The 14,345-nt window shown below is 43.8% G+C and overlaps 1 protein-coding gene across 2 annotated transcripts in view; it reads right to left on the bottom strand.

The window, feature by feature from the left end:
* Larp1 (La ribonucleoprotein 1, translational regulator) overlaps window positions 1–14,345 on the bottom strand; it is a 56,421-nt gene that overhangs the window by 6,663 nt on the left and 35,413 nt on the right. The window contains exons 8-15 of one of the 2 annotated variants that reach the window (XM_037201246.1): window positions 13,971–14,115; window positions 4,832–5,006; window positions 4,552–4,721; window positions 2,893–3,318; window positions 2,027–2,150; window positions 1,727–1,932; window positions 1,205–1,311; window positions 327–478 (exon numbers count right to left, since the gene is read on the bottom strand). In XM_037201246.1, the coding sequence (XP_037057141.1) occupies window positions 327–478; window positions 1,205–1,311; window positions 1,727–1,932; window positions 2,027–2,150; window positions 2,893–3,318; window positions 4,552–4,721; window positions 4,832–5,006; window positions 13,971–14,115 (1,505 nt within the window). The remainder of the gene's footprint in view (window positions 1–326; window positions 479–1,204; window positions 1,312–1,726; window positions 1,933–2,026; window positions 2,151–2,892; window positions 3,319–4,551; window positions 4,722–4,831; window positions 5,007–13,970; window positions 14,116–14,345) is intronic. The other variant, XM_028880057.2, reaches the window with a different exon arrangement.

Below are 14,345 nucleotides of genomic sequence, written 5' to 3'. Positions count from 1 at the left end.
ATTTCCTACACTGAGGGTGAAGATAAGGGTTAGAACACTCTGGGCACTGGAGTCTCTTAACTTCTTGCATTTAAAAACCATCTCACCTAAGTCTAACAAGTTTCACCACGGAGCCAGGCTGGCCTGCAACCCAAGACCCTCCTACTGAGCTTCCAGAATGGCGAAGAACTTCAGTACTTCTTTCTGCAATGCCATGCCCTTTCTTATTCCAAGGTCAAGAAAAAGTCAACTGCTGCCTGCCCTGCCCTGCCCCCTCTAGCCTTTACACCCTGGGACATTGGTGGGTCACTAAGCAATGGCCAGGGACTAGGCTGGCCCTTACTTACCATTAAGGCAGCGCCTCCGATACTTGTGGTAGACATGTTGTGTGAAGCCATTTTCCTTGAGCAACTCATGGGAAGGATGCTGGAACTTGGGCAGAGACTGCGGGGTACAGCCATAGCTGCCAACTGCAGGTGTTCCTTCGGAAGGACTGGAGCTAGGGAAGCCACAAGAGTGATGGCGTCACCAGTCACAAACTTCCCAGGTAGCCCCACTCTAAGATCAGGAGTGGTCCTTCTGACCTACCAGCCACCAGCTGTGCGGTGACCTTGGGGGAGTTCTGAGAGGTCACTGAGGTTCATAGGGCTTGGGACCCTGGTCCAGGGGTGACAGACAGATCTATCAATGCCAAAGGAACTCACAGTATGAAACTTTCCTTAAATCCTTACCTATTTCTAGTGTCTGCATCCCTGGGAAGCCAAGTACGCAGACTGGTGACTCCCAAACCTTACTTAAAAATAGATTTGGCAAAAATTAATGACGTGTCTGGGCCCTACACTGAGTGGCTGAGTCATACTGTGGTGCTGGGGACGGAACCCAGTCTTGTCATGACAGCATGTCTTTATAGTCAGGTATGGTGGCAGTCTACTAACAGTCAGGCATGGTAGCTCATGCCTTTAATCTCAGCACTAGAGGCAGAATCTTGTGAGCAGGTGATCTATGAACTCAAGGCCAGGCTGGTCTACATAACTAAGTTCCAGGCTGGTGAGGGCTGATTAGTTAAGACCCTGTCTAAAAAGAAAAAGAACAAAACACAAAGAAGCTTCCAATTCTCAGGCCTTGGGCTAAACTTCCCACACGGCTGTATGGATTTAGATTCAGTAGGTGAGTGTCATGTGCCCTATATGCCCCACAGGCAGCCTGACTGCCCTAGCCACAGTACCTAATAGAAGCAGTCCTGGGCCTGTGCTCCCGGGAATCCATCACCCAACCCACATGACTCTCCAAGGGGGGGTTCGAGCTGTGTCTTGTCTTCCTTTTTCGTGGCATCTGTAAAGATGAAACCAGAACTTGTTATCTACACATCTACTACTATGATGTATATCAAGCAGCCCTTAGTATACAAGTGGTACATTCCATTTTACAAAAGCATTTTCTTATTTTGATACAACTGGAGGTTGAACACAAGGCTTTGTGTACCAGACAAGAACAATACCACTGAACTGTACCCCCAACCCTACGAAACATTTTTACATTATCTCACAGTTGAGGTGGAAAAGCAGGGAGATGTACCTGAGGCCTCTCATCTGGTCTGCCTTCCTTCAGCCTCTGCAGGCCATGCCTACACTCAAGTCTACTTTGTGAGCTCTCAGCCTACGGATGCTGCCTGAGGGGACCCTGGCCCTTTGTTGGCTCAGACAAGGCAGAAAAGCAGGCAGGACTCCACCCAGCTGAAGGACCTTACCTTGGCATCTAGGGTCCGCCCTTCTTTCACCACTGGATAAAACCGTGATGTCTGACTAGAGTCTTTGAGCTGAGGGGTCCGGGGAGTGCGGGGAGTCCTGGCGTTTCGGTAGTTTGGCGACTCTGGGACAGTGGTTGGTAGAGAACGGGCAATGGTGGAGGGCTCAGGGGCACCAAACAGCTTGTTGGCCAGGGCATCAGTAGGAACTGTAGAGGCAGAATGGGGTCAATGTGCAGGGAAATCTCTGGCTAGGGCTCAATACTTCTCACCCACACTGGGCTTCAGGTACCCATCCCTCACCTTGTTGGAACCGAGGTGGTCCAGGAGGAACCTCCTGGTTAGGATCCACAGGGGGCTCAGGGGTCAGTGTGTCAAATTGCTCCCGACTAATCATATTCACTTTCTTGAAGTTCTCGACTTCTTGCTGTAGATGTGAGGTAGGTGGGGAAGCTGTTAGTCAGTAAGATGCTCTGGCTGGCTCAGGAGTCAAGACTAGCAGAAAACTGGTGAGGATGGTTTCCCTGTCCACACACAGGATTCTAGTCTGTACCACCATCCCAGGTACCTTGGCATTGGGGTACTGAACTCAGTGCTGACCCTGCTCCTCTTCCCAGGCATTGCACAGTTGGGGAGCAGCTATCAAGGAACGTGCTGCAGACTGCCTGACACTTCCTGAGTTTTCCTACAACTGGGAGGACACTGCCAGTCACTTTCATCTCTACATTACTTCGTGTTCACAGGCTCACCAAGCACCAAACACAGCCACTCCAAAAAAGCTGACAAGAAATGTCTCCATAAGGGTCTCTCTTTTCTCCACTTTCCACTAATAAGAATCCCTAAAAAGACTTTATATTATATATTTATATTATATATACATAAAATCTGTGACTAGGGATAACAGTCTAATTTTTGTTTTATCTTCCACAAGGGTCTAGCCAACTGTGTAACATCAAAATGAATGGTTAGACAGGACAGTTAGTCACCCCACATGCTGTTTACATTGCACACATACACATTTCCTCTGTTAGTATCAGTCATCCATCACCTTCTCATACACAAAGACAAAAGGCTATAATGAAGGTACCTGCCCAAAGTCATGTGGCCAACCTTTCTCTTCTCCACATGTTACAAGAACCCCAGGCCCTCAAGCTAAGCTTGAGCCTCACCTTGATCTGTGAATACTCAGGCTCAAACTTCTCAGTCCATAGATCTTGCTCATAGTAGAAGAGCCCGTCATTAATGACCTTGGCCAGCTCAGCACTCATCTTGGCACGAGAAGTGTGGTTGCCTGTGCGGTCCCCCCCAGGGTGCCGACGCATATAAGGTGGTGTTTGAGTGACAATGAGGATCTTGTTGACATCCCGATCATCAATCTCATAATCAGAGTCCTCATCGGACCAGGCAGTGAAAGTGTTCTTCCGCCCATCCATCTGCTCCATCTCCTCGTCAAACAGGAAGTCTAGTTCTTCTTGCTCATCCTGATCCTTAGACATCAGCTGCTGGGAAGGAAGCTGCTGAGGCAGAGCAGTTGGGTGGGAGAACCTGGGCTCCTCTGACTTCTGAAATAGGGACAGACACCAAAGGGGAATGACCTGGGAATGACAAATGAAGCCCTTGGACCAGATTTTCTAGCTGTCCAAGGTCTCTGGCCTCTCAGTTCAAAAACATCACAACTGTAACCCTGGCAACTCCAGTAAATCACAGGTGTCCTTTCTGCACTCAGCTTCATGGAGAAAGAAACCCCTCAAAGGAGCCAGCACCTTTACTCAGTTACATAGTCACTCACATACAGTTGTCTCTGTTTACCTCCACAGCCCACATACTGGCTGCTGGAAGCAGGCACAAAGCACAGTTCAGCTGAACCTTCCTTCCATCATGTGTCTACTCAACACCTTGGCAGACAGTTTTAGGCAAGCAGCCTTGCTTCAGTACCTTCAGTACTTAGACTGGGTCCCAATCATAGCAGATATTCAATGGTTCAATGAGTGAGCACCCACCCAACAGTACCAAGCTCTGTATGAAAGCCTGGATGAGCACAAGACCCTGTACTTAGGAACTTCACATCTCAGCAGGAGAAAGCAACCAGCAGCCATCTGCAGCATGGTTCAACAAGGCTCTTAACAGGCCTAGGAAGCACACAAGGAGGATGCTGAGCCAGCCAGAGTTGGGTGTGGTTAGGAAAAACTTCCTAGAACAGGCCACTAAAGGAACAGAGTGGGCTAGGCAGAAAAGACAGCACGTTCCAAAGGCAAGGTGAAACATTTCAGTGGTGACAGACTGAATGTACCCTGACACCAGGAGAAGCATGTCTCCCATACAGTATACACCCAAGAAGCAATTCTCTGTTGGGCCAAGCACTTCCCACAGAACTCCCTTCTTTTAAGATTCAAGATATGAAGGAGAAATGGGGCTACCCCTAGGTCCCATCTTTCCAGAGCTTGTACAGTTGCCTGGGCCCTGGAAGGTACTTGTCTACTCAACACTACTTCTCTTGGCTGAAGCCAAGAACAGTGAGATATTCTGGGACTGAGCAGACACAGAGAGGGAAAGAAAATGGGAGAGCCAGACACAGTGGCAAAACACATACAGAAGGACAGAACTAGAGAGAAGACAAGTCCAAGGTCAGCTTGGAGGCCACTTCACAAGGCCCAGACTAAAGGTCTCCAAAGAGGGAGCTGAGCTTGCAGAGTAGAAGAAATGAATGGGCCTGGGGAGAAGGCAGTGATCCTACCTGGAGTCAACACACACTGCTTTCTGCTTTCTAGGACCCAGGGCCACCTAAGTTTTCAGTTTAGACCCTCAGGACTAAGCCAGTCCTCACCCACCTTAGGGCGTGCTGGGGAGGGTCTAGGCCTTTTCTTCACTTCAATCCAGCTCTCAGAATCCAGGTCTGGGAGGCTGGCAGACAGGCCCTTGGGAAGAGTCTTCAGGTTGCTGACCTCCTCTGTCTTGGTTGGCACCGGGGTAACAGCACGGGGAGAGCCAGGTGCTGATTCTGAAGGGAGGAAAAGCCAGGTTTCATCATCCTAGTCTTTTCCAGGGCAGTCCTGAGGTGGCTGCACACTGGAGGATAAGATGACGTCTAGCCGCCACTGGGGCACCTACCAGTCTCCTTCTGGTAGTGCTGGCGGGGAACAAACTCCGGGCAGTTGAGGAGCTGAGAGAAATCTGTTTGTGAATAATCCACTATAGGGGGACCAGGAAGTGGCCACTTCTCAGGTTGTTCCCTCCTGCGGACCTTCTCCTCAACGATCTCCACCACTGTGCTGTCCTTTAGAGCCTGCAGAGGAGGAGAGACAGGAATGAAGAGGACCACCTGGGGCAAACAGAGAGCTGGAGACAAGCAGGTTCCTAAGCACCTGGTTGAGGCCAGCAGCAGTAGTAAACATCTGGCCACAGTCTCCCTGACTGACAGGCACATAAGCACAAACACGAAGACTAATGTTACTCAAGACTGCAAGTCAACGTCCAGAAATCAGAGAAAGAACACTTGCACAAAGGAGACCATATGTCCAAGATTTAGGTAAAAGGCTGTTCACAGTGACGGCGACTGTAATAGGAAAAGCACCTGCCATCATGTTGGCAATTTAAACCATAAGACAGGAATAGGTCAGGGCAAATACCAGCCTTTTATTTCAATTTTGAGAAAAAACAGATTTATATAATACAACTGCTGTTAAGAGACACAGGAAAATTATCATGGGCTGTTATCTCTGCATATAAAAGTGAAGATTAGGCCTTTTCTCTTTCTTGCTTTCTTTTTTCTGCGACAGGGTTTCTCTGTGTAGCCCTGGCTGTCCCAGAACTCAATTTGGAGACCAATGTGGCATCAAACTCAAGAGATCCTCCTGACTCTGTCTCTCATGCACTGGGATTAAGGGTGTGCAATACCACACCTGGTTTAAGAGATTTTCTATGTAAACTCTTTGAAATCTTTTGAGGGAAAAAAAAAAAAAAGGAAAACTCAACATGTGGTAACACTGTCATTATGGCCAAGGGAAGAAGAACACAGATACTGTGGGTGGGAGTGCAGAAGATTCACATCTAGAAAGGGTTATGCAGTGTCTTGCAAAATTAGTTTGCATTGACCTTTGGATCTGCCACCCTACTTCTAAAATCTATGCCAGACAAAAAGCTAAACACACAAAGCCATCTGTTATAGACATATGCTGTTTGTGTATCAGTAAAAGCAGTTAAGAGCACTAACTGCTCTTCCAAGAAGACTCAGGTTACATCTACATGGCAGCTCACAGCCATCTCTAACTCTAGTCCCAAGGAGAATCCAACACCCTCTTCTACAGATCAGCTTTGAACTACAAGGTGCTCAGAGCAATTTTGAGATGACTAGCTGAGATGATCCAGTCTCAAAGACTACTTGAATAAGGACTTGAGATAAACCCTGAACTTTGGCATTATACACAGACTGGATAATGAAGCATATAGTTACCTTTCCTAGAATTTGACAATTAACCTAAAATTTTTCTTTCAGGATAAAGATAACTTCGCCCATACCCAGCAGGAAGCAATTTTAAGAATGACGCCCACATTCCCAAAGAGGTGGTGTGGGGCGGGTGGTTTTTTTTTTTTGGTCTTTTTAATGGGTTTTGGGTCTGGGATAATTTTCATTGTTTAGGGGGATTGGTTACAAGTTATTGTCAAGGGTTGGGGAAAAGGCTAAGCAAAGGAGATTAGATTTAAGGTTCTTGTTTAAAAAAAAAAAGAAAGAAAGAAAAGAAAAAGACAATTACTAGTTTTAAATACTTTACATTATTACCAACTATTAGGATATAAAGAAATGAAAGTTAGTAGTTAGACATTACAATAAAAATTGCAGTCATATTAGATATGTTTTAAAAATTGAGCAGATATATTTTAGACAGGTCATCTTCAAACCCTTCAGAGATCTACCGAATATGGCATTTAAAATGTTTTAATAACTTAGAAATTTTTCTTTTTTGAGACATGTCGGCTCCTGGCAGTACCAATCTACTTCAGAGAAAATATGGGCATTGAAGAAACTGCATATGGAGTTAATTTTCATTGTGGCAAAAGTTAGCCACTGGACAACAAAGTATCCTCAAATCAACAGGACAAAATGGACAGACAGAACACGAAACAAAGGACTACCGATTCCTGCCAAAACAAGTGTGGTTATGGCTTTATCAGAAGACATCTTCTGAGGCCAGGACAATATGGCACCATCCCTGAAGTGGCCTTCACAATCCGGAAAAGGTACAGTGCCCTTTTCTTAGAAGGCAGCTAAACAGGCAGTGGGCCGATGGCTTCTGGTGTGCAATGGAACAGCAACTGAAAGCTCATGCCTCTCAATAGTAGACTGGCATTTAATAGAGGGATGTGGAGAAGAAGGGGGATGCTGAGATGAAGCCATATATACACAGCCAAGAAGAATGGATAGCTGAATTCAAAAACTATCAACAATTTCCAGAATTTAAAATCCTGAATCATGACTGACACTAGTGGAATTCAGGTGTTTCTGGTACATGGACTGCTCTCACCCAATGTGAGGTTGAACTGTTGACCTTGTGTACAACCTACTTCACAAATGAGTCTGTCAGATACGATAAGCCTATAGGCTGAAGATGATGCCCCAACACTGCGGAGAAACCTCAGGTGACTGCCCAGCAGCTGGCTGTTTCTGTCAACTCACAAAATTTTTGGAAGGTGCTTTTGTGCACTTCCTGTTTTTATTTTTGTTAGCTAATATTATTTCCTTCTTGGGTCTCTGAGGGAATTGAAGATTAGTTAGTTATAGTTGAAGATTAATTAGGATAGAAAGTGAATTAGATACATTTTGGACTTACTAAAATAGGATAGATAAGGGAATTATTTTCTCTGATTTGTCAAATACAAATGGACTAGACATCGTTTAGGTATTTGTTACTTGTATATATTGTATATAGTTATTGTACTTTTGTATATAGTTTTTCTTTTGTTAGTTATAACCTTTTGCCTTTTTTCTTTTTATTAAAATAGAAAAGGGGAAATATGGTGATATTTTATTTGTACTGAAATGTGATTTTAATTTTATGTTAGTAAATAAAGTTGCCCTGGGGTCAGAGCTATTAGAGCCATAGCAAGAGCGTGGTGGTTAGAAGAGCTAGGTAGATTTCTGTGTGTTCAGGGATACAGCCAGTATTGGAGACATACGCCTTTAAGACCTGGAGGGCGGTACTTACAGGCAGTGATGAGGCAGTCATGTGGTTGGGTTTACAACCAATGAGAAGGCAGAACAGAAAGACTATTTAAACACAGACAAACAGGAAGTAGCTCTCTCTCTGGGAAGCTAGGAGCACTGCAGGAGGTAAGATTTTATCTCTGAGCTCTGACCTCTCGGCTTTCTCTTTTACATTGGCTCTGTGTTTCTTATTTTAATAAGACGATTGGTTACATCTACACTAACTCTAGTCCCAAGGAGAATCCAACACCCTCTTCTGGCCTCTGCAGGTACTACATAAACATGATACACAGATATACATGCAAACAAAGCACCCATACGTACATACCCCCCCTCCCTCATTTCCTCTCCCTCCCAAGGGACTAGAAACCACCATGATTCTATCTTAATGGATGAAACACCATGGGAGGTGTACTATGCAGCTTAAAATAAGAATGGGGTGGTGAGTTCCAGGACAGCCAAGGCTACACAGGGAAACCCTGTCTTGTGAGAAAAAAAAACCAAAAAAACAAAAAAGGAGGTAGAATCTTTTATTTTACACCACTTTGCAGCTAGTTCCCAGATACATAAAGTAAATCAAAGAAGCGATATAATATTTGTAACATCACCATTTACCAGCACTTGGGAGGCAGAGGCAAGTGGATCTCTCTAAGTCCAAGGCCAGCCTGGTCTACAGAGCAAGTTCCAAGACAGCAAGGGCTAAACAGACAAACCCTGTTACAAAAATGAAAACAAACAAAACAATGACAATAAAAAAGAATTTGTCTATGACTCCTAGCAACAATTGTATGCACATAGATCTATATGTTTTTCTTTATTTCATTTGTTTTTATTTTATTTATTCATTTTTTGTTGTTTTTCCAGACAGGGTTTCTCTGTATAGTGCTGACTGTCCTAGAACTCATCACGGCCTGCCTCTGCCTCCTGAGTGCTGAGGTTAAAGGGGTACACCACCACTGCCTGGCAAATATGACAGTTTTAATACTTATATACCATGTAGACTTTGAATCAATGTTTTGTACTTAAAATTTTTAAAAAATTGATGGGCTGGGGAGATGGCTCAGAGGTTAAGAGCACTGGCTGCTCTTCCAGAGGTCCTGAGTTCAATTCCCAGCAACCACATGGTGGCTCACAACCACCTGTAATGAGATCTGGTGTCCTCATCTGGCCTGCAGTCATACATGCTGTATACATAATAAATAAATCTTAAAAAATTGAGAATTATGATGGCTGATATAACCTTCAAAACTTGAACGCAAAAAGAAACTAATTACACACCAAGTTAAAGGCACAGTGTCAAAAAAAATATTTTTCATGACTTGGAGTCATTTATCTGACCATGTAAAATGCCAAAAAGAAAACAAAAGCCAGTCTGCAGTGGTAATGAATGAATTATTACAGGAACAATATGTACATACTGTGGATTAAAACAAATTAATTGAGAATTTGGGACATGGAACTAAAAAAAGTGGAAGCCAGTCATGGCACACACTTTTAATCCAGCACTTGAGAGGCAGGGGTAGGCAGGTTTCTAAGAGTTTCAGGCCAGTCTGATCTACATAGCAAGTTCCAGGACTACCAGGGCTACATAATGAGACTAGTCTCAAAAGGAAAATAGCCAGGTCTGGTAGAAAAACGACTTTAATCCCAGCACTTGGAAGGCAGATGCAGAGGCCTGGTCTACAAAGTGAGTTCCAGGAGACCAAGGCTACACAGAGAAATCCTATCTTGAAAGAAAAAAAAAAAAAAGGAAAGGCAAAGAAAAAAGAATCATCTCATACTGTACTTTACTCAACCTAGAAGCATGAACAACCAAGCAGCAACAGCAATGCAATGACTCAAAGTATGGTGTCTAAACTCCAGTTCCTGTGAGGAGGAATTAATGTGGGGTTTTTGTTTTTTTTGTTTTTCGTTTGTTTCAGGTGGAGTGCTTTTAAAAAAAACATTAATTCTTCTTGCTGGGTGGTGGTGGTGGCGGTGGCTGCAGCAGCAGCAGCAGCAGCAGCAGCAGCAGCAGCAGCAGCAGCAGCAGCAACGCACACCTTTAATCCCAGCACTTGGCAGGAAGATCTGAGTTCAAGGCCAGCCTTGTCTACAGAGGGAGTTCTAGAATAGCCAGGGAGGTTACATAGAGAAACCCTGTTTTAGAAAACAAAAACAGAAACCCAAAACAACAACAACCAAAGCAGTCCACCTGGAACAGGGTGAACTATAGCCTCATGGACCAAATATAGTAAAGTGTGATCTAACAAAGGACTGAGGAAAACAAATATAGGGTAATCCATATTGCTTATAACATACAGTGCTAAAGAGGAAGTCCTGAGATCCTACCAGTTACCTCTGAAGGATTTGGGGAACCAACTCCAAGTTCCAGAAACTGTTTACAGGGTGAAGAGGATCAAGCTCCTAGATCTGTCCTTCCTTCCTGTTCTACCCTTGGTAAGTGAACAACTGACAAGCAAATGTCTCCTCAAACTAGTTAAGCAAAGGTTGACTAAAAGGATTGGAGTACCGCATTTGCAACCCTAAGGACACTGTCTCTGCAATAACCCAGCAGTTCCTATCTCAGAAGACTGTTAACATGCCATCCAAAAGAAGACACTAGCCATTTATAAAGCCCCAATTCTCATCATGCCTCTAGAACAGGACTACAGATGAGTATGTGAGATGATGCCTCTGTCCCATGGGACATGCAATCCTGCATAGGAGAGATGGCCGAATTTACCAACAAGGAAACAGCAAGGGAAGAACAAAGGGTCAAAGGAGGTACAAGTCAACACACAGATCTGATGTGGACTCTTATCTTTACAAACCATTTTTAACAATGTTGGGTACCAACAGGGGAGAATCTGAAACAAGGCATCAGGCAATGTTAAATAACTTAATATTTGTAGGTGTGATAATGATAGTGTGGCTACTGAAATGCTCTATTTTCTAGAAGACCTACAAGGTAAGTGAATGCAGGTAAGGGGTACACAAGCAAGACCAGCCATGGTTGACTCGTGCTGTAGTTGGTGAAGTGCTTGCTCACTGTCCTATGGGGCCCCTTCGGTCTCAGTAATTGCAGGTAGTGGGGTTCTTCCAGAGCTTAGTGCTGTGCATATTGCTCTATATAAATAAAACACTGATGGCCAGTGACCAGGCAGGAAGTAAGTGGCCAGGCAGGAAGTAGGTGGGACAAGGAGAGAGGAGAATTCTGGGAAGCGGAAGGCTGAGGAGAGAGACACTGCAGCCACTGCCAGGACAAGCAGCATGTAACAACTCTGGTAAGCCACCAGCCACGTGGCAAGGTATAGATTTATAAAAATGGGTTAATTTAAGATAAAAGAACAGTTAGCAAGAAGCCTGCCACGGCCACACAGTTTATAAGTGATATAAGCGTCTGAATGATTATTTTATACGTGGATTGTGGGACTGTGGGGCTTGGGGAAACTGGAGAGAAGCCCTCCAGCAACAAATGGCGCCCAATGTGGGGCTTGAGTTTCCACCTTAAACCTAAAAATATTTAATAACCAATTCTAAACGGAGCCAAAACCAGGTTCCTGCTTCATGTCTCATACAGTCAGCTAGACGCCGCAAAACGCGGGTTTGAACACTGGCGGGTTCCTGGCGTGTGCGTTTGACCGGCAGTATGGCGGAAATGAGGCGTCTGCCAGCGGCACATTAAGCTGTGTGGTAGATTTAGTATTTACTAGTATTTAAAAAAAAGAAAGAAAGAAAGAAAGAAAGAGGTTTCTGGGCTACACGCTGCTTTGATAAAAGCTTAGACCACTATTTCTGAGACTTGATGACTTCCAGAGAAGGCGGAAAACGTACCACTGCCATGTTGGAAGCTGAAGTGGGCGGAGCCAACAGCCACAGCACCTTTTCAGTCTTAGAATGGTGCAGTTTAAAGCAATAGGCTCAAGGTAATATAAAAAAAATAAGCCACATAAAGATGGCTACCACACAGAGAATCTGGATTATGTTGTCTTTGATATTCGTAACTGAAGAAAAACATTTGATTGCAAAAGCTGTTGAGTTATGCCAAAATGTATATTTTAAAGGTACCTTGACATCAAAATTTGGATTTAAGGATATGTTGCTTTGGAAAAGAGATTCTGCTTTTGTTTCCACAGAAAGCCAGAGGCTGTGGATTTGTTCCAGATTAAGATACATCAGGTTTCACCAGCCAAGACCCCCTGAAAGGTATCCGATGACACCATGGCCCAGATGATCCAACATCCAGAGCGGTTTCAAGGCAACTGGTTCACACAATACAGCCTCACGGACTACCCCATAGGCCTAAAATTTTCTTTGCGTCCCCATAAGATACAGCGCCCCCCTCCAGCAGGAAGTAGTAAGAGATGCTACGCCCAAATTCCCAAATATACCAAGCTGGCTTTAGAAGTGGAATTGGCTCACTCCCCCTCTAAACCCAGACATATTGCTTTAAAAAAAAAAATTTTTTTTAAGAGATTCTTGTGTCCCAAATCAGAAGAGCCCTCTGGTGTGGGACAGAGAAAAAACCAATATTTTTATTTAAAACTGGTTGATTATAAATGTGATCTCTTTCTAAAAAAGAAAAGGGGAAGGGGATATGATATAGATATATAGGAGGATATAGAGATGATAAGATAAAAGGATAGATTAATCAATCTACTTTTAAAGAACAACTTGTTTAAAATGTTTTACATTGGTATAGATTTTAGTTTATGTTTAAAATGTTTTACATTGGTATAAATTTTAGTTTATTGATACAAACTTGAAGTTAATTTTGTTATACTGTGTATATATATATATTCTTGTTTGAGGTATTATGTTTATGTAACTCATTTAAAATTGTAATGGATAATTAAAAATAGATTAATAATTAGTCATTTATGATAATCATATTTGTAGCCATGTTAGTTAAGTCTTCTAGGTATACATAGATATATTTCAGATAGATAGGTAATCTTCAAACACTTCATAGACCTAGAAAATATGGCATTTAAATAACTTAGAATTCTGTTGACATGAGATACAATTGCTCCTGGCTGCACCAATTTGATCCCAAGAGAATGTTGGGCTTCTAAGATATTTCCATTTGGAAGTTTGTCTTCTTGGCCCAAAATGGCCTACTGGGCAAAGAACTGCCCTTGCCTTGACGGCTGACAGTACAAATGCAATGCTGTCCTTCCTGGACAAGCAGGACACAAGGAAAGCGACCACTGTACTCTGCCAAGACAGGGTAAGATGGTCTTTCAGAATTCCTGCTTCTGACTAGGCCTGTAGCCAATTTGAATACACCAACAATGCTGAGAAACATTAGGTGACTGTCCAGGCTGCCAGCTGTCTTGGTCTACTTTTGCAAGATTCTCGAAAGTTGCTTGCATCCATCTACCATTTCTCAGGTACCATGATGTTCCTTCTCAGGTCTTTGATGTGGTTGAAAACTAGATAGTTGTAATTTCCTCAGTTATGATAAAAGATAAGTTAGATATAAAACCTTAAACTCACAAATATAAGATAGATAGGACATCTTCTTTAATATTGTAACTATAATTCTTGCTTGATAATTGTTTTGTTATATGTAATTTTACTATGTTAAAGTTAAAACCTTCCTTTTTAAAAAAAGAAGAAAAATGGAAATGCTGTGGATATCACTCTATATAAATAAAACACTGATGGCCAGTGACCAGGCAGGAAGTAGGTGGCCAGGCAGGAAGTAGGTGGGACAAGGAGAGAGGAGAATTCTGGGAAGCGGAAGGCTGAGGAGAGAGACACTGCAGCCACTGCCAGGACAAGCAGCATGTAAAGACTCTGGTAAGCCACCAGCCGCGTGGCAAGGTATAAATTTATAAAAATGGGTTAATTTAAGATAAAAGAACAGTTAGCAAGAAGCCTGCCACGGCCATACAGTTTATAAGTGATATAAGCGTCTGAGTGATTATTTTATACGTGGATTGTGGGACTGTGGGGCTTGGGGAACCTGGAGAGAAGCCCTCCAGCAACAGCTTAGCCCATCAACTCAGGACTCACAGGGACGACCTTACTTTCCCACCCTAACCCTGGCAGAAGACATACCGCAAAGATGAGTGAGATGTCAGTCGTTAGGGCCTGTACACGGTGAAAGGAAGCAATAAGAGTGATGGGAAGGAACCCATCAGCATCCATTTTCCGTCTCAGGAAGAAGTCTCGCTCTAAATTGTCCACGCTGAAGTAGTATTCACTAAGTGGGGGAAAAAAGGCATCACTGAGGGGCTATGGGCCTTCCATTCTTCCTATCCACCCTGGCAACCTCACATCTCTGGCCGCCTCACTTCCTCTCCCGCCGTACAGCTTCAAGCAGAGGCTCTCAACCTGGGGGTCACAACCTCTTTGGGGGTCAAACACCCGACCCTTTCACAAGACCATCAGAAAACAGATGTTTACATTACAATTCATAACAGTAGCAAAGTA

The sequence above is a fragment of the Peromyscus leucopus genome, chromosome 8b (assembly GCF_004664715.2).
Source record: "Peromyscus leucopus breed LL Stock chromosome 8b, UCI_PerLeu_2.1, whole genome shotgun sequence".
NCBI lineage: Eukaryota > Metazoa > Chordata > Mammalia > Rodentia > Cricetidae > Peromyscus > Peromyscus leucopus.
This window is presented reverse-complemented; position numbering and strand designations above follow the sequence as displayed.